This window comes from Bos mutus, chromosome 19 (assembly GCF_027580195.1).
Source record: "Bos mutus isolate GX-2022 chromosome 19, NWIPB_WYAK_1.1, whole genome shotgun sequence".
NCBI classification, from domain to species: Eukaryota; Metazoa; Chordata; class Mammalia; order Artiodactyla; family Bovidae; genus Bos; species Bos mutus.
The window spans coordinates 6,327,933-6,346,954 of NC_091635.1; the positions used below are offsets into that span (position 1 = coordinate 6,327,933).

Sequence of the window (19,022 nt, forward strand, 5' to 3'; positions counted from 1 at the left end):
GTTCCTCCACCAGGGTTGAAATCTGTGCCCCCTGAATATTAAGAGCCAAATCTTAACTACTCAACTGCCAGAGGAGTCCTGAACTGGCTTTATTGTTCAGCTATTAAGTCCTGTTGAACTCTTTGTGACCCCATGGACTATAGCCAGACTCCTTGGTGCATGGGATTTTCTAGGCAAGAATACTGGAGTGGGTTCCATTTCCTTCTCTGAACTGGCTTTAAACAGATGCTAATGAGGGACCCCTCCCAGCAAAGGGGTTTCAGCATTGGTTGCCTAGTTAATGAAAACTAACCAGAGCAAAAGGAGGAGGGGACCACGGAGGATGAGACCGTTAGATAGCATCACCAACTCAACAGACAGGAATCTAAGCAAAGTCCAGGAGATAGTGAAGGACCGACAAGCCTGGTGGGCTACAGCCCATCGGGTCACAGAGTCCAACTGAACAACAACGAAGTCAGAGGCCAGAGTGACTGGTCGGCTTCAGGGAGCTCTGACTTTCAGTTCCCCCTTTCAGGGTGGTCCCCACTGTGTGGCCCTTACAAGCGGCTGCACACCCTCACTGTTGGGGGTCTCTGAAAGGTGGCATGGGAGAGGGAGTTGGGGGAAGGAGACTCAAGTCACAACTCTGCAACCCAAACCCCTCTTCCTCTTCATACTGGAAAGAACTGAAACAATTCAGTGTTTACCCCATTCCCCAGGCCGGCCAGGCGCAGAAAGAGAATGAGTTCTAGAAAACCAGGGCCCCAGCCCAGGCGGCAGGGCAAACCTGGGCTTTATCACTCCGGCAGCGCTGGGTGTTTCAGGGAGTTTGACTTCTGGTTGTCATAGATTGAGGCAGGCAAACAAACAGCCCGGGAGGTACCTCCCTTCTCCCTGCGCCCTCCCCTATCTTGCTACCCCCTGGCCTGCGACCAGCCGCCTCCCCTTCCCTCCCCGCCCCCCTTCCCGGGCGCTCCGGGCAGAATCCACACGCCCAGCCGCCCGCCCTGCCACCGGCTGGCTCCGACCGCGCTCTGCTGGCGATCCCCCAAGCAACTCGGCGTCAGGAGAACTAGCACCCCGGAGACCCGGCGCTCAGCCCTGCCTCCGCGTCCCCTGGGCCCCTGCCAGGCCCAACAACCACTCCTTTCTCGGTGCGCCGTGGCCCCTCTGGGCCTCCCGCGCTTGCCAACTGGGCCCCGCTGCGGCAGCCCACCTCCCGCGCCGCCCGCAGCCCCAGCGGGAAGGTGGCCGAGAAATCTCTTGTTTACTGGGCCGTGGCGATCCCAGGTTGGATTCACTTCCCCATTTCTACAGTTCCTTTCTGCCGATCCCTGACGCCCGAGGGGAAAGGGTGGCCACCAGCTGATCGGTAGATTGGGAGTCGGGTGGGGTACGGGGAGGGGAGGCGCTCGAACTTTCGGAAAAGTCCCCGGGCGGAGGGAGGGGCAGGACTCCGCGGTCAGGCTGGCGTGTCCCGGAGCGCAGAGGCCGCGGGGGCCGGGTGAAACACTGTACCTCGGGGAACTGAGCCGTGAAGGCTAATGGGGACAGGTCGGGACAGGAAAGCGGGACGCGGGGAGGGGAGCGCGCGCTAAGGTGGACCGTGTCCGGGACGATCCCAGGACACCCCGGCGCGGGGCAGTCGGACCCAGCGATACTTCTGCCCGCGGTCCCCAGTGGTTCTGGGCCCTGCCCACCGCGCTTAGGGGCGCGCGGGGTGGAGCTCCCACGTACAGTAGGTGACCCAGGTGCGGGGGAAGGATCGCGCGTGCAAGACACTCGGTGTGTGTTGTGTCCACGTGGGCAAGCTCGGATAGGGCAGGGGGCGCAGAAGGCGTGACAAAGACATCGACTTTGCGTCTGAGGGTGCCCCTCGCTCTAGTCCGGAGCAGCGAACTGCCCCGCGCGCGTCTCGCGGGAGAGCCAGGACGAAGGTGACAAAGGCTAGGTGTCCGCCCCAGAGAGACGCACCAAGGTGGCCCCCGCGCGTTGCTCGTGTGTGCGCGCGCTGGGACTCGCAGAGACCGAGAGCCCTCCGGCGAACTGTGTGGGGCAGCTCCCCAAGCCGCTTTCCGAAGGAGCGAAAGCCGAGTCCTCCAAGTGTGTGCGCGTGAGTGTGCGCGCGCCCGCGTGCGGGGGCGTGGCAGTAAACAGCAACAACCCACCCTCCAGCCGGGCCAGAAACTCTGATCTCCCTCCGCAGCCGGAAAGGGCGTCTAGTCGGAGCCGGGAGGTGAGTCCGGGATGGGCTGGGGGGAGGGCCGGCCGGGCTTTGTTACCTTGTGAGCGGATTGCCTGCACCTGGAGCCCCGCGGGCGCCCGATAAGCGCCTGAATGGAGGTGATGTCACGGCGATGCAGGCGTCGGCCCACCCTCGCCAAGAGAAAGGAGTCGAGCGCCCGGAGAGGCCAGCGCGACAGCGAGCTCAGGAGCGCAGCCAGCGCCTGGTCCCGCTGAGAGGCAGGCCCTGCGCCCCGATCCCCCGCCGGGGCCCCGCCACCTCAGGCCAGGGTTGGGCCTGGCCCCGCGCCCTGCGCCGAGTCCCTCCCAGCCGCGCTCGCGCCCCGCCTGGAGTTGGCCCCAAACGCCGCGCCGAAGCTGGGCCGGCGGCGCGTCCCAGGTAAGGGGTTCAGCCCGCTCGCTCCGCCCTCCCGCCGGCCGCTGGGAAGAGTAGGGTCGGGTCGGGCTGGCGGGGAGTGGGCGAGGGTAGAGGCCCGGGGTTGGGAGAACCGGGGGACGGAGGGCGCCGCTCCGACTCCGCTCGATCGCAGAAACTTTCCAAACCGAGTCGGCTGGGGACTGGGGGGTGCGAGAAGCCCGGCGCCGCGGCTCCGAGTTGGCGGCGAGGGCGAAATGCACCGTCGGGGTCTCGCAGGACCGCCCCCTCCGCCCTCGCAGCCTCGCTGCGCGGGTCCGCGGGCAACAGTGACCTGCGGGCCGGCGTCCTCTCCGCTGCCCGCGACCGTGGATCGGGAGGGCAGGTTTCTGGGGCCGGAGGGAACGGGAGAGAGGCTGCAGCCTGCTCTTTCTGCTCCGCCATCCCGGGGAGCGTGGGTGTAGACCCCGGGGCCGGGGAAGACGAGGAGGGGAGCGCTCGGAGTCTTCCTGCGCCAAGTTCGGGATTTCGGTCCGTCGTTAAACTCGCGGCTTTTGGCATCGTGGCTTCTAGAACCTTTCCCTTGGCCCGCCCCTCCCCCACCCAGGGGCTTTCCTGCGCCCTTCCCCGCCGCGGAGGTGGAGTTGCGGCGCTCCTGCCGGGATCCACAGTTTTAAACCCCGCCAAACGCGATCATTTGAAAACTCCACGCTGTCGATCCTAAAACTCTGGGACCGGACTGTGTTGAATTTGGGTTTTGTGCTCCTGGAAGGTCCTTCCCGGAGCTTTTTTGTGTGGCTGGGGGAGGGCGTGCCGCTGGGGGTGGGGCGCATTCCGGAGTGGCTTTCTAGAGCGGACCCTTGGGTTGAGGACTCACGTGTTTCTGAACGCTCAGGCAGTTGGGGGCCAGATGCTCACCCTCGGGTGTGGGGGTGTGGGCTGGGATTCCCGGAAGCCCTCTAAACTCCCCCTCTTCACCCCCCGCAGCAACTTGGGCGCAGAGGTAGCTCCGTACAGGCCTCTCTGACTCCTCCTATTGGTTGGTTTAAAACAGATCCCCCCAGAGCAGAGGACGGAGATGGCAGGACCTAACCTGGGGCGGGGAGGCTGTGGGAGGCTCTCAGCGGGTCCACCCGTCTCTCTCCATGGGCTGCTGAGTGGTGGCAGAGCAGGAGGAGGGAGGCTGCTCAGTGGCAGTCTGCGCGGAACCTCTACCTGGCCATGGTACCCTTGACGGTAACCACTGACCGTGGGTCTGTATCTTCCTCTGCCCCCTTGAGCTGGGGGAGACAGACCAGGCCGGCAAGGTCGTGAGAGGCTCCAGTGCCTCTTTTCAGGATGTTTCTCAGGCTTGCGTGTGGCTGGCTGCCTCATCCTTGCGCAGTGAAGCCCACTCGGGGCTGGCTGGGCCTCGGAGCCCACCACTCTGCGGAGGGAACGAGGGAGGAGAGGGTTCTGGAACCGGATTGGGCCGACTCAATGGGGGCAGAGATGGGGGCAGATTGACTGAGCCTGGGGAAAGGCCGATTTCAGAGATGATTAAAAATATTTGTATAACTGATTCCAGGGAGGTGAAGCAGAAGGGCTCCTTTGTCCTGAAAATAATCTGCAGTGTGATTATGGGCTGCAGCCATGGTCTGGGGGACACTCATAGGGTGGAAGGAGGTCCCCCTCCTTGGTCCTAGAGAACCTTCGAGCAGAAGCAGTCACTCCAAAGGAAGAGGCAGGGCTGGGATGGGGGAGAAATGAGCACTCAGTCTGTTTAGTGAGCGATTTTCCAGTGCCTCCTGTGTTCAGTGCAAGACTAGATGTTTCGGCGGATGCGGAGATAAACACATCTTGCTCACCTGGTAGACCTTAAAGCCAGGTAAAGGAGACACTGCACACACACGATTCTAACCATCGAGGCTCAGAAGACAGCCTGGAAATGCAGGCTCTAGCGACCCGCAGGGTGGAGAGTCTGGAGACCAAGCTGGTTCGTTTCCTCCAAGTCCTTTCCCCCTCGCCACCATCTTCAAAAATGGCATCCCTTGACTGGCTGAATCTGCATTCCTGGATGTGGAAGGACCTTGGGCCCAGCTCTTGAAGTCTCCCACTGGCCTCCAGGGGTCGCTGTCCTAGGTAGTGGACAAGAACCAGGCCCACCTGGCCCAGTATTCCCACTTGAGCTGGTGTGTGCCTCTCTCCCCACTCACCCACATCGAGGTTCCCATGTTGGTGGGTCCAACAGGCTTAAAGCATAAGATTGGAACCAACAACAAAGTGAGAAGGACTCTGGGGTGAGGGCTGTGAGCGGCTCTGGCCCTGGCCCAAGTTCCTTTGAGGTGCTGGATTCTGGTGGGGTACCAGCAGGTATGGCTCTAAGAGCAAGACAGACTGAGAATGATTTACGTCGGAGTCCCAGGACTAAATGGGAGCTGGCTTGGTTTTTGGTAATGAAATGGCCATTAGGAGATTTGAACTTATAGCATGGGCTTAGTATCCTTTCCCCCGAATCCAACCAGGCTTTAGATTTTTTTTTTTAATCTTTATTTATATGGCTGTGTCCGGTCTTAGTATCATGAGGCATCTTCCGTTGCGGTGCACAACTCTCCACTTATGGCTCACGGGCTCAGTAGTGGTGACACCCGAGCACCCGAGGGCAGGCTTAGTTGCTCTGTGGCATGTGGGATCTTAGTTCCCTGACCAGGGATCAGACTTGCACCCTGCATTGCAAGGCGAAGTCTCAACCACTGGCCCACTAGTGAAGTCCCCAGACCTTAGATTTTATGTGGGTAAGAACCTCCATCAGGCCTTACCTTTGGCCTCCGTCTTTAACCAGGGATGAACGTGTCCTCAGCAAATGGATTGCCAATGCTTTTTTTGCCAGACTCAGATCTTAAAGCACAACCCTGGTAATGCCCTCACTGTGCAAAAAAACAGCCTTCAGTGGCCCCCACTGCCTTTAGCGTCATGCCCCAGACCCCTTCCCCGGAGCGTCTCTAATCTGTCGCCAGCCAGCTGCAACCTTCCTTTACAAACTCGGTTCATACGCACATATTGGTGAATTTGGTTAGAAGCTGAATAAAGTGCTGTTGAGAGGTCTTCTGCACCCTGGATCCTCCTCTGTGTTCCTGTATCACTTTTCTCTCTCCAGAGGTCGATACTTCTGTGTGGCTCTTTACCTGATTCTTCCTTGGGTGGTTTTCTTATGGACCTATCTTTTCTCTCTTTTCGATTTGAAATAACATTATCGGCAGCGATTGTGTTTGTTCATCTTTGTATTTTCCACTGCGTCTCAGAGAACTACTGTGCTTGGTCCTCGAGAGACGCACAGTGAATCACTGATTTAGAATAATTGTTGTAAACTGCAGCCTGGAGGAGGGAGGTGGGATGAGCAGTTCTCGAAGATGCACAGATTGCTGGAGGCAACGTCTGAGTGACCATTCTCAGGGTTTACTGCCACAGCTTCACCCCAAGTTCTAGCTGCTTGGCTGTGAAGCAGACGCACCCAAGATGGGCTTGAGTGCTTAGAATCCCTTAGCATGTCATCCATAAATTATCTCCTGGAACGGTTCAATACACCTTATCCATTAGCCCACTCCGATACCTTTTTTCTCTTCTTAGTCATTGTAAATAAAGTACAGTGTGTGCCTTATTGATTTACGATTACGCAAAGTCCCCTACAAAGCTTATTTAAGTCGTGATGTAGGGAAAACAAGCTTTTGTGTTGAAGTTGAGCGAAACTAGCTGCGTTATGGTACCATTTATTTAGGAAAACAATACAGTAAATTCACATAAGATTGTTAATTTATTAAAAGCTAGTGATCAGGGTTTGGGGAAAAGCAAACTTTAATTGACAAATGAAGTGGTAGCCAGGAACGCTGAGAGACCTAAAATATTTTCAAGGGGCATGTAGGAGATCTTAAAGGACTTTGAAAGTTGATGGTCTTTTTATTATGTTAGTCTCAATTTGTGAGTTTTATTTTCCCTGACTTAGTAGCAGTGTCCTTCCTCTTATCAATTATGGAGAGTCAGTTTTCTTTGCCTGTTAGACATTAATTAGCCAGGAATAGTGGAAACATTAAAGGGTTTTGTTGTCGTTTAGTCAATAAGTCATGTCCGACTCCTTTTCGACCCCGTGGACTGTAACCTGCTAGGCTCCTCTGTCCGTGGGTTTTCCCAGGCAAGAATACTGGAGGAGGTTGCCATTTCCTTTTCCAAAGGCTTGTGGTGTGTTAGTTGCTCAGGCATGTCCAATTCTTTGCAACCTTGTGGACTGTAGCCTGCCAGGCTCCTCTGTCCGTGGGTTTTCCCAGGCGAGAACACTGGAGCAGGTTGCCATTTCCTTTTCCAAAGGCTTGTGGTGTGTTAGTTGCTCAGTTATGTCCAATTCTTTGCAACCTTGTGGACTGTAACCTGCCAGGCTCCTCCGTCCATGAAATTCTCCAGGCAAGAATACTGGAGTGGGTTGCCATTCCCTTCTCCAGGGGATCTTCAAGACCCAGGGTTTGAACCCAGGTCTCCTGCATTGCAGGCAGATTCTATACCGTCTGAGCCACGAGGAAAACTCCAAAGGAAGGGTTCAGCTCAGTTCAGTCTCTCAGTAGTGTCTGACTCTTTGCGACCCCATGGACTGCAGCACGCCAGGCCTCCCAGTCCATCACCAACTCCCGGAGTTTATGCAGACTCATGTCCATCGAGTCGGTGATGCCATCCAACTATCTCATCCTCTGTCGTCCCCTTCTCCTCCTGCCCCCAATCCAAAGGGTTGCTGCTGCTGCTAAGTCGATCAGTTGTGTCCGACTTTGTGCAACCCCAGAGACGGCAGCCCACCAGGCTCCGCCGTCCCTGGGATTCTCCAGGCAAGAACACTGGAGTGGGTTGCCATTTCCTTCTCCAGTGCCTGAAAGTGAAAAGTGAAAGGGAAGTCGCTCAATCGTGTCCGACTCCTAGCGACCCCATGGACTGCAGCCCACCAGGCTCCTCCATCCATGGGATTTTCCAGGCAAGAGTACTGGAGTGGGGTGCATTGCCTTCTCCATCCAAAGGGTTAGTGGTACACAAATCCACCCTCCACCTTCAAAGCAGAAGAAAGATAGGGAGGAGGATCATGCCATTCCCCTCCCAGCCACTAGTAGTCACTATAGCCCAGGAAAGCTTGTTCAGGTTGCTGTCCTAGAACGTGCCTGGGTCCAAGAGGTAAGAGAGGAAGAGGCAGGTTTACCAACCATTTACTTGACCACAGTGCAAATAAAAGACCGCCTTCTTGCCTTCTAGCTACAGGGTCTTGACGTCTTCCATTACAGATGAATTCCTTTGGGTTTTGCTTTGCCCTTGCCTTGTTCTTGCTTTTAAAATGTTAATGCCTCATAGGAGGATTTTTGCGTTAAGTCATTAACTCCCTAGCTGGGAAATATGTTAAATTTTATCCTTGACTCTTTAACAACTTGAGCTTCCAAGGAACTTGGATTCCGAAGAGAAGTGTTGAAGAGAAGAGTTGGGACTAAGAGTGGGAAAATGAAGGGCAGAAAGGGTCAGTGGTAGGAAGACATCAGGGAAAAATGTTGATACATACAACTTTTCGGTCATCTCTTCACTGTCTGGTAGCAGTTTGTACCTGTTCCTGGTGCTTCTTAAATACTCACTGAATGGATGAATGCATGGCTGATTCTCTGTGGACTTGGGCATCACAGGGACAGACTGGAGGGTCAAGCGGCTGGCCATCTGAACTCCGGGAGTCCCGGGGCAGAGAGGAGCTGAGCGCTTGGTGAACTTGCTTGTAAACCTCACCCCCATCCTAGCTGCAAGAGCTCAGGGAATATTTGGGTCCAGGTTACGATCGGTGGAGGGAGGTGAAAATTTAGCACAGTTTCCTCCTCTTCCATGCCTGGGAAGAGGAATGACAACTGGGCTTCATCTCGTTTGTCTCTCTGGTTAGTTGGCAAGAGTCCCGGGAGTTCTGTGTTAAGAAGGATTCTGGGAACTTCTTGGCAGTCCAGTGGCTAAGATTCTCTGCTCCCCATGCAGGGAGCCCAGGCTTGATCCCTGGTGTGGGAACTAGATCCCACACGCTACAATTAAGAGCTCACATGCCACAAAGAAGATCCAAGACCCCCACGTGCCCCAACTAGTGCAGTCAAATGAATACATACATGAATAACTAAGAATAAAATAAAGTAGGATTCTGGGAACTTGCCTGGTAATCCAGGGGTGAAGACTCCACACTTCCACTGCAGGGGGCATGAGTTCAATCCTTAGCCAGGGAGCTAAGATTTCACATGGCACTCGGCGCGGCCATAAAAGAGAGAGGGAAAAAGGATTCAGTAGCTCAGAGGGCTAGACCCAAGATGAATGCGCCCAGGTCCAGGACTGGTGGGGAGCAGCACCCTGTGTGTTGGGGTCTGGCCCGAGGGACTGATTTAGCCTTTTCTCCCCTCCTTCTCTAGGGACCCAGCTGGAGCCTGGCCTGGCATCCAGGATGGCCATCCACAGAACCGTGCTGATGTGTCTGGGACTGCCTCTCTTCCTGCTCCCAGGGGCCCGGGCCCAGGAGCAGGCCCCGCCCGGCTGCAGCCCGGACCTCAACCCCCTCTATTACAACCTGTGTGACCGCTCTGAGGCTTGGGGCATCATCTTGGAAGCCGTGGCGGGGGCAGGCGTCGTCACCACCTTCGTCCTCACCATCATCCTGGTGGCCAGCCTCCCCTTCGTGCAGGACACCAAGAAGCGGAGCCTGCTGGGGACCCAGGTGTTCTTCCTGCTGGGGACCCTGGGCCTCTTCTGCCTCGTCTTCGCCTGCGTGGTGAAGCCCAGCTTCTCCACCTGTGCCTCCCGGCGCTTCCTCTTCGGGGTCCTGTTCGCCATCTGCTTCTCCTGCCTGGTGGCCCACGTCTTGGCCCTCCACTTCCTGGTCCGGAAGAACCACGGGCCCCGGGGTTGGGTGATCTTCCTCGTGGCCCTGCTGCTGAGCCTCGTGGAGGTGATCATCAACACGGAGTGGCTGATCATCACACTGGTGCGGGGAGCTGGCACAGAGGGCGATGCTCTGGGCAACGGCAGTGCGGGCTGGGTGGCCGTCTCCCCCTGCGCCATCGCCAACGCGGACTTCGTCATGGCACTCATCTACGTGATGCTGCTGCTGCTCTGCGCCTTCTCCGGGGCCTGGTCGGCCCTGTGCGGCCGCTTCAAGCGCTGGCGGAAGCACGGGGTCTTCATATTGCTCACCACGACCGCCTCCATCGCCGTCTGGGTGGTGTGGATTGTCATGTACACCTACGGCAACCGGCAGCACAACAGCCCCACGTGGGACGACCCCACGCTGGCCATCGCCCTCGCCACCAATGCCTGGGCCTTTGTCCTCTTCTACGTCATCCCAGAGGTCTCCCAGGTGACCAGGTCCAGCCCGGAGCAGAGCTACCAGGGGGATCTGTACCCCACCCGAGGCGTGGGCTACGAGACCATTCTGAAAGAGCAAAAGGGCCAGAGCATGTTTGTGGAAAACAAGGCGTTTTCCATGGACGAGCCAGCCTCAGGTGGGTCACGGGACACCCTCCTCGGGTCCCCTCTTGGTGGTGGCTTAGTTGCTTAGTCGTATTCGACTCTTGTGACCTTATGTACTGTAGCCCGCCAGGCTCCTCTGTCCGTGGGATTTCCCAGGCAAGAATATGGGAGTGGGTTGCCATTTCCTTCTCCAGGAAGGTCCCCTTTATTTAAAAAAAAATTTTTTTTGAAACTTTTTATTTTATATTGCGGGATATTCGATTAAGTGTTGTGATATTAATAGTTTCAGGGGAACAGCAAAGGGACTCAACCATGCCTATACATGAATCTTAATTTTTTAAAAATTGTTTTAATTATTAATATTTGGCCACGCCAGGTGGCTTGTGGGATCTTAGTTCCCCAACCAGGGATTGAACCCCAGGCCACGGTAGTGAAAGCACCAAGTCCTAACCACTGGGCTGCCAGGGAATCCCTGCAAGGTCTTCTTTTATTCCGGGTGACTTATTGCAGGACTGGGGACTAGTCTCCCGAGCAAAATGGGAGGTGCCTGAGAATATCCAGAGTTCTCTGCCATCAAGTTCCTAAACTCCATTTTTAAAAAAGATTTTTTTCTCTATACTCATGCAATTCATTAGTGTATTTTCATTGTAAAATCTGACACATTAGGGATAAAATTACCCTCCACTGTCTCCCTAATTCTACCCTGTTCCTTCCTCTTCTGTCCATAGAACTGATCCCTGTGGACTGGTATTTTCCCACCAGGTGCCTCAGTTTCCTCATCTGTAAAATGGGGATAATAGTGCCTCCTGTTTCATAGGATTCAGTTAATGCATCTTTTTTTTTTTTGAGCCATGCTTCATGGCATGGGAGATCTTAGTTCCCCAACCAGGCATCGAACCCATGCCCTGTGCAGTGAAAACACAAAGTTCTAACCACTGGAACTCCAGGGAATTCCCCAATTACTGCATCTGCCTGGCCCTTGGAAAATAATCCAGAAGTATTAGCTATCGGCTCTGTATTAGCTCTGTCAACTCTGTATGACTATTATTTTTCTGTCATTATTATCCCTCCAGAGCTTGTTCTTCTGTTACATACATATCCATAGTCTTAACTTCCTTTAAAAGCCTTTCCAGTTAAAAATTTTCCCTTTCTCATGAAAATGTGTGTGCCACATGCTGACCTAAGCAGCACCCACTATTCAATATCCAGCTTGTCTCCAAGCTCCTGCCCTGGCTCTTTGTTAATGGGATGGGGTTCTCCTCCGGAACCAGCACTCGGGGTGCCAGGCAGGAACAAAGCCTCGAGTTTTGGAATTAAGGGCACCCCGGAGGTGGAAGTGGCAGGAAGTTGGGGAGAGAAGCCCCCTCAGCCTGTGGCCAGGCCCCCCTCGGGAGCTCCTGGGAGGCAGGAGCGGGTGGCCATTCTCTGAGAGACTTGTCCGGACACGCTCCCAGCTCCCTAAGGAAGGAGCCTTCTGCAGTTCCTCGTCAGGACCACTAGTGTTTACAGAGCACGAACCGAGTGCCAGGGCCTGAGCCTCCCGGAGAACCGAGTGCCAGGGCCTGAGCCTCCCGGACTTGCCCTACAGCCTGCATCTCGAATGCTCTCTTAGCCGGCTGGCTGCAGCCCCTTCATCCGCCGTGACCCGGAAAGCCTGGACTCTGACCCCGGCCTGTGCTGATCGAGGCTTTTGGGGGCTTAAGACTTGACCTGCCTGATTGTGGAGCACAGACCAGCTCTGGGGCTTCTGCCAGGGGTCAGAGGCCAGGGAGGTTGCAGAGTCAGAGCTCTCGGCCTTTTCTCTGTAAGCTGAGGTCCCCGTGATCCCAGCTTTGGGGAAAGGCTCAATCCTCACGCTGCCAAGCGCTGATCTTTGACCTGCCCCCCGGGGTGGCCCTGGCACACGCACAGCCTGGGGCCACTCGGGGAACAGGGCAGGGGGCGGTGGGTGAGCCTCACAGACAAGTGTTGGGAGGAGCCTCGGCCGCCCCCACCTCGGCTTCCACTCGCTGCCTGTTTGTCAGGCCCAGGCGTTCTCAGCCTTTGTCCTCAAGGCAAACACTTCTGGGGCTGTGAGAGGTTTTTTTCCTTTTATTTTTTTCTAAATGGAAAAATCAATTGAGTGAGCCCGGCACTTAGGAGGCCCTATAGAATTGTGGTCCCTCCGAGCCTCGGGGCCATCAGCCGGCCGGAGACCAGCATCTGCTGCCCCGGCCCCCAGGGCTCAGCCCGCTCCCTGGACCCCAGGAATGGTCAGCAGTTCTCCACAGCTGCAGCGCCCAGCAGGGCAGGACAGGTCCGGAAATCGACAGCCCCAAAGACACAGGGGAGTGTTTCTGAAGCTGAAAATAGTTCTGGAAACTTGCCAAGGGGCCACAGGGTTGGATGTGCCTTCAGTGCCCTGGGGGGGTTGAGGGGGGCAGGTAGTGACTCTGGGTCCTGGGCGGTCAGCACCCACTCTGCCCCATGGAGACTCTCGGGCGGTGGGCTCCCTGCTGTATTTACCCCGGCGCCTGGCAACTGGCCCGCAGCAGGAGAGGCCAGAGCTGGAGGCTGGCCATCTTGGAAGGCCGCCGAAGGTCCATGTGCCCGTCTTGGCCTCCGGCCCCGGAGGGCGGACGGGGATGTGAAGGTTGCTGACGGAGCGTTTTTTGGTAGGAAGGGGTCTTGCGATGCAGGAAAACCTGAGGGGAAGGCAAACATGCTTTCCATGCCTCCAAACAAAGGGATGCTGGGCTCCAGTGGTGGGGGGGGGGCCCAACACCTACGGCCTCACCCCCAGGGCTGCCCCAGCCCCCCTGTCCCTCTCCCTGCTCCCTGGGGAGCCTCCCTTGAGAGCAGGAAAGGGAGCTGAGAGCCCAGCTGGAGAGCCTCCCTTGAGGGCAGGAAAGGATGCTGAGAGCCCAGCCCTGGAACAGCACCTATGTCTCCTTGCAGCTAAGAGACCGGTGTCACCATACAGCGGGTACAACGGGCAGCTGCTGACCAGTATGTACCAGCCCACCGAGATGACCCTGATGCACAAAGCCCCGGTGAGTGGGGTCCCCAGGTCCCCGTGACTCTGCTGGAGCCGGGGGCCCAGTGCCCACAGGGTGGGTGGAGGCGGTAGGGAGAAGGCTGACTCTGCGTCCGATGGGTCAGCCTTGGGGAACCCAGGACCCACAGTGCCGTTTTCCTGGGAGTGACAATCCCTGCGGCAGGGCAGGCCCTGCCTGCCCGTGTCATCAGGGTATCACACAACCCCCTGAGGCCAGATGCTCAGAACGGTCTCTCTCTCTGCTGGTGGGAGCCGCCAGCTGTCCCCCACGCAGGGACAAGGGGGCCACAGCCAGGTATGTGCGTTCCTGGTGGACAGAGGCGCATAGGGCGGGTCTGGGTAGATCCTGACTCCGCAACCACAGCTGTCCCAGGAGGGGCCCCAGCTCCCCTCCCCCCGCCAGCAGGCAGCCACTCTGAGTTTCACACCTCCCCTGGGTTCTGGAAACCAGATGCTCCCTTAGCCAAGGGAGGGGGGGTGGGAACAGGAAGCCGGAGGGTTAGAGTCTTACTCAGTCCAGTTGTGTTCCTCCTCCCGGCCGCCTGGCAGGCAGTCACTGTGCGGAGAGGTCAGTGACCCCACCTTGGCAGGAGGCTGGGAACAGGAAGCAGGGAGGTCAGTGGGGTGGCGTTCTCATCCTCTCCCCGCCTGGAGCCCCGGGGGCTGGGTGAAGCCAGTGCGCCCCACACTTCCAGTCCTGGGCTCTCCCTGGGCCTGAACCTGTGGCCTGCGAGAGCGGGGGGCCGTGGCCAGGAGCTGGGAGGGCAGAGGAATCTCAGAAGGGTGGGAGCAGGGTTTGCCAGCCCCCAGCCGCCCAGGGTCCCCTGCCTGGCCACCCCACTGTACCCGTGTGCATTGAGTACCGCTCCTTCAGGAAGGCTCCGGATGAACAGATATTTTATCTAGAAGCGGCTCCAAAACCGTGGTCCCTCGACCCCCACCACTCCCATCACCTGTGTGTGTGCTCAGTTGGGTCCCACTCTTTGCAACCCAATGAACTGTAACCCACCAGGCTCCTTTGTATGTCACCTGGAACACTAAAAATACAAGGGCTGGTGTGATGGAGCCAAGGATTAGCATCGCTTCGATGACGTCACCTTGATTACGTGGAGTTATCCAAGTCACAGTGGGAGTGACCGTGGAAATCTGCTGGCATCACAGATCAGGGTCATTGAATAGTCACCAGCTCGCCTCGGGGTGCGGCTCCCTAGGTGTGGTTGTGGCTCAGCAGTCCAGGTGATTGTGACGCACAGCCAGGCTTGAGAACCGAGAACCGAGGGTCTTGATGTTCCAGGAGCTACAAGGGGCGGGGGAGGGCAGATAGTAAAGGGGTGGGAGGACCCCCACCCCATCCCCACCCCCCCGCCCCCAGGTTTGAGTATGTGGAAAAGCTTCCGCCCCCCGAGCTACAGGGCTTTGGTCGAGGCTCTGCCTGGGGATGAGGCTGGTGGGGCTCACATTCCCTGCAGGGTGGGCCCTGGGACCAGCGCCTCAGCCTCGCCTACCCAGGAACAGAACCACTGCGGCTCTGACCAGGATCCAGGCAACGAATTTGGATTTTTAAGTCTCCAAAACTTAAAACTTGCCAGCCCCAAACCATCCGGGTTTTAAGTCTCTAAATTAGACTGCTAAACGTCCCAGAAGACTGTGCTGGGTCCTGCACACCAGCTGCGATGCTGTGGGATGTGGCCTCATTGGTGGGGCTCGGGAAAGACCCCCAGAGAAAGGGAGCCTGGGAGCAGAGCCCGTCGGGTCATAGGAGCTCAGCCTGGCCCACCCTCCTTTGGGCCCCACGGTCTAGGGAGTGGGATGGGGCTTGAGAGGAGGAACCTCCCTCTGAGCGAAGCCCCCAGACCATTGGAGGCCACCGGAGCCTCATTTCCACGCCCAGAGGCATGGGGCGGCCCTCTGCAGGGTGAGATAAGGGGCTAGAGGTCAGAGGGCAGCCCCTTCGGCTCCAGACTTAGAGTCACCATCCCAGGCCCAGCTCCGCGTGGGGGCGGGCGGTGATGGGGAGGGGCGGGGGAGCTGGCAGGCACGGTCCGCAGGAAGCGGACTGTTTGCACATCCGCCCCGGCGGAACCCGGCTGTGAGACCGCCTGTTCTTCCTTCCAGTCCGATGGAGCGTACGACGTCATCCTCCCGCGGGCCACCGCCAACAGCCAGGTGGCGGGCAGTGCCAATTCCACCCTGCGGGCCGAGGACATCTACGCGGCCCAGGGCCGCCAGGAGGCCACGCTGCCCAAGGAAGGCAAGAACTCTCAGGTGTTTAGAAACCCCTACGTGTGGGACTGAGCCGGCCCCCGGAAGAGGTGGGCAGATTGGAGGACCTGGCCCCTGGAAAGGGTCTTCTCCCCGCCGGGAGCCTGCGCTCTCCGCAGCCCCTTCCCTCCTCGCTGGCCCAGGGCGGGGGCGTGGGCCTCAGCCGGGAGACCCTCCCCGTCTGCCAGTGTTCGGATGGGCGTCCCGGTGCCCCTGCCTGCTCCTCAGTGTTTGCGGAGTCCAGGAGCCAGCTCTAGCTTCCTGCCAGGGTCACCTCCGGTGGCCACGCTCCAGCCAAATAGTGTTGTTCTTCTTGGGGTGGCGGCCGGCCAGCACCTACGTTCTCTGGAGTCTTGAGAGAGATTCCTGCAACCTCGGGAGACGTCGCAGGCGCTTCTGTCCTGGGCCTTGTTCCTCTGTGAGGAGCACGGGTACCTAATAAACACGTTTCTGCTTTATTAACCCTTCCTCTGGGAATGTAATGTCTGATCTGAGCTCTCGGTCTCGGGTGATCCGCCCCTCTGCTCTGGCCTGTGTGTGTCTCCTCTTTCTCTTCCTCCCTCTGAGTCCAGGTCCCGGGAAAGCCACTGCTGAGCTCTCCTTCTGTGTGGTGAAGGAGCCGACGCTTCCCTTCAGGGAATGGGTCTTCAGCTGAGCCTGGGTCCGTGTCCTGTGTGATCAGGATGGCTCTCCGGGCCCGGCTCCCGTCTCGGGTCTCATCCGACATCTGGGCTTGTCTGAAACCAGGCCTCTTTCCTCCGGGACCCCATCTACTGGATGGGGGGCAGGGAAGGCCAGCCCAGCAGCAGGCGGTTCTGTGCAGTGTATGTGTAGGGGAAGGCTTCAGCCCCTTTGTGGAGAGTGGTGAGGACCTGTCAGGGGATACGGTGGAGGACCACTGCTCCATCTCAGATCACTCGGCGTGTGTGCTGGGGAGTGACTCAGAGAGGACCAGCCCTTGTTTACTGAGGTGGAGGGGGCGAGCCAGGTTCTGGTTGGTTTCACTCCTGGGCGGGAACTTAAATCGCCATTTGCTCAGTCCTTTATAGTAAAGCCTGTCCACAGCAGCACGTTTTACTCCTTGGAGCTGACCCTGAGAGATGGGTAGGACGGTACTTTCCCTTTTCCAGAGTCAAATCCCAGAGCCAGACCATTTTAGGGTTAGACAGGGTCTTGGGCCTGAGTGATCCTTGTAGCTCCCCGCCCCCTCCCCCTGACAGGTATGCGGACTGGCCCAGAGAGACCACAGAGTCTCTAGAAGTGGCCGTGCTTTCAGATCTCAAGACTTTTAGCGGGTCCCAGTGGCTCTGACTCTTGGACACCAGTTCAAGGCTTTGCAAGGGGTCTGCTAAGTGAATAGGGTCTGCTTGGGAATATTTCTCCCCAACTCCCCAGAAGCTATTTTCTGACACCAACTACAGGGGAAAAAACGTTTCTGTTGGAAGGGGGAGAAAGGTTTCCAGAAGAAAAAATAAATCGGACTTCTCCGATGTCAGATTACACCATTCCCCCTGGGGATGTGCTCTTGTTCTTTAGTTGTGCAAACACGTGTTCTTTCTGGTCACTTTAGGCTCAGTCCCCGCAAAATAACACGAGATGGTAGACGCCCTCTTCCGTGGACCACACGGCGTTCAGATGTCCTCTTTCCTGTATGTCCAGGCTGGGCAGGGCCTTTCTCATTGGCCCTGGGAGGGCCCTGAGGTCACCCATCTGGAGCTGTGGAGTCGGGGGCCGTGTGAAACTCTGAGGATGTGGCTGGGGCTCAGGGTACCCCCTCCCCACCCCCGCCCCGATTCCTGCCCAGCCCAGCCTCTCCTGGTCCCTGGGAGACTTGAGACTGCAGGAGCGGTCTGCAGACAGCCAGCCTGCCTCTGGATACCTCCCCCCACACACAGCTCCTGTGTCCAGATGACCATCCTGCAGGGCCACCCTTCAGTGTCCGTCCCGCTCTGCTCCAAGGTGAAGCCAAACCATGGTGAAGCTGGCCATAGTCCTCACCAGGACCTCCTGCCACTGCCTGGCCTATGGAAGGCCACTGAGCTGGGCACAGCTCCCTCAAGGCCTGGACAGACTGTGCCTCTCTGAATGGCCTCCGAGCCCCTCAGCATCACCACCCTACACCTTCCGTGAACTGGGTCCCGTTGAGACATGAGGTGGGGGTGGGGCTGAATTCTCAGGGATGAATGGAGAGTCCTGGGCCTCTCCCAAGACAGACTTGTGGGACTTGGGACAGTCACTTAGATAAGTGACATCCATGACCGAAGATTGTGCCACTTCCTGATGGCAGATGGCGGGGTGTCTACCTCACCTTGGGCACCTGGAAGGGCTGGTGCTGCCATCCTCACCTACGACTTGCTCCATCAGGGCCTGACGGCCACCAAGGGGAGCGGGAGCATCCTTGGGACCTGAAAGAGGCTGGCACAAACAACAAGGATGTGCACACAGCTTCAGACTCGGGGGAAGGAGATCTCTGTCGTGTCATCTCCGTGGTTTCCTCCTGCCCTTGGGTACCGCCGCTGGCTCATCCAAGGAGCCCAAGCCAGGTGTACCTGTGGAGCTCACCTCTGTGTGCGGAGATGGAGGGTGAGCCCGAGGCAGGTGCTGACTCCGAGGGCAATCCCACAGCCCCCTGGTGCCACCCTCCCATCCCTAGCGTCTCTGCTTTTGTCACTGGGGTATTTCTCCAGGGCTAAGTTGAGTGAACAGACCCTGCAGAGAGTAGGTCTGTACCCCACGTGTGACAACCCCCTTGCCATCCACTGATCCTTGTACTGGGCTGCCCGGTTCCAGGAACGGAGTATAACTTCCTCTGATGGAAAGGAAGAGGGGAGCTCTGTGCACCTGACTCCTCGAGATCTGGGTTAGTGGCCCCAAAACCTCGCCATGAATAAAGGCTCTGTCTTGCATTTCGAGCTGATAGTCTCGTGTGTGAGTTCTGGCAGTGCCAAGCGGCCACGGGAGCCGCTGGCAGTGAATGTGGGTTTGTTCAGAGTCTGAGTCCCCTGGGGGCTTGCGGTGGGTGAGGCCCGAGCAGGGATGGGCCCCTGACCGATGCAGACCTGCCCGGATGTGAGAATACCCCGTGGCCCTGCTTCTTCAGTCTTGGGCCAGGTGATCCAGCTGCGTCCCACACAAACCTCAAATGGAAAAAACCAGCATAGGCCCGAACCGGGTGCAGGGGACACCTACGTAAATTGCACACCCATCTCTATCAAACCGTGTGGAGCAGTTATGGCTTCATCACTGTTCAGGATTAAATGAACTTATTCTCCGTTTGGGGACCAAACCCAGGTCTCCCACATTGCAGGCGGATTCTTTACCAGCTGAGCCACCAGGGCAGCCCAATACTGCACAATCCCTGTGTGTTCATTAGGACTTCCCTGGCAGTCCAGTGGTTAGAACTCTGTGCTCCCATTGCAGGGGGCGTGGGTTTGAACCCGGTCAGGGAACTAGGATCCTACATACCTTGAGACGGGCCAAAAAAAAAAAATAATTTTTTCTGGAATTTGTTAATATTTTGAATTTGACTCCTTGCCTTCTAGACTAACAAAGACTGCTTGATTCTAACTGAATTTTTTTCTTGGTTGGGGATTTATTCTAAGGAGAGACCAGGCCTCCCAAACCAGCTAGGCCCAAGATCACTGCCTCCCCGCTCTCCCCTTC

General features: G+C 57.4%; 1 protein-coding gene and 1 long non-coding RNA gene across 5 annotated transcripts in view; one reads left to right on the plus strand and one right to left on the minus strand.

The window, feature by feature from the left end:
- LOC138992057 (uncharacterized) overlaps nucleotides 1-2,400 on the minus strand; it is a 38,146-nt gene extending 35,746 nt beyond the window's left edge. Inside the window, exon 1 of the long non-coding RNA XR_011467863.1 lies at nucleotides 2,262-2,400. This is a non-coding gene — a long non-coding RNA (uncharacterized lncRNA). The remainder of the gene's footprint in view (nucleotides 1-2,261) is intronic.
- Nucleotides 974-18,276, plus strand: GPRC5C (G protein-coupled receptor class C group 5 member C). Of its 4 annotated transcripts, none has more exons than XM_014483381.2 (5): nucleotides 974-1,269; nucleotides 9,007-10,092; nucleotides 12,998-13,092; nucleotides 15,213-15,362; nucleotides 16,930-18,276. In XM_014483381.2, exons 2-5 carry the CDS (start codon nucleotides 9,039-9,041, stop codon nucleotides 16,960-16,962), a joined length of 1,332 nt encoding a protein of 443 aa, XP_014338867.2. In that variant the 5' UTR covers nucleotides 974-1,269; nucleotides 9,007-9,038; the 3' UTR covers nucleotides 16,963-18,276. The 4 variants fall into 4 exon arrangements, with proteins under 4 accessions (XP_014338867.2, XP_005910949.2, XP_070245130.1 ...); XM_005910887.3 differs by lacking the exon at nucleotides 974-1,269 and adding an exon at nucleotides 1,422-2,215; XM_070389029.1 differs by lacking the exon at nucleotides 974-1,269 and adding an exon at nucleotides 2,222-2,602.
- Nucleotides 18,277-19,022: the final 746 nt, after the last annotated feature.

Bases quoted from the DNA above. Each gene is read 5' to 3' on its own strand.
- GPRC5C (XM_014483381.2), top strand. From the start codon at position 9,039: ATGGCCATCCACAGAACCGTGCTGATGTGTCTGGGACTGCCTCTCTTC. The intron at 10,093-12,997 runs GTGGGTCACGGG...GTCTCCTTGCAG, and splicing joins CATGGACGAGCCAGCCTCAG to CTAAGAGACCGGTGTCACCA. The intron at 13,093-15,212 runs GTGAGTGGGGTC...TCTTCCTTCCAG, and splicing joins CCCTGATGCACAAAGCCCCG to TCCGATGGAGCGTACGACGT.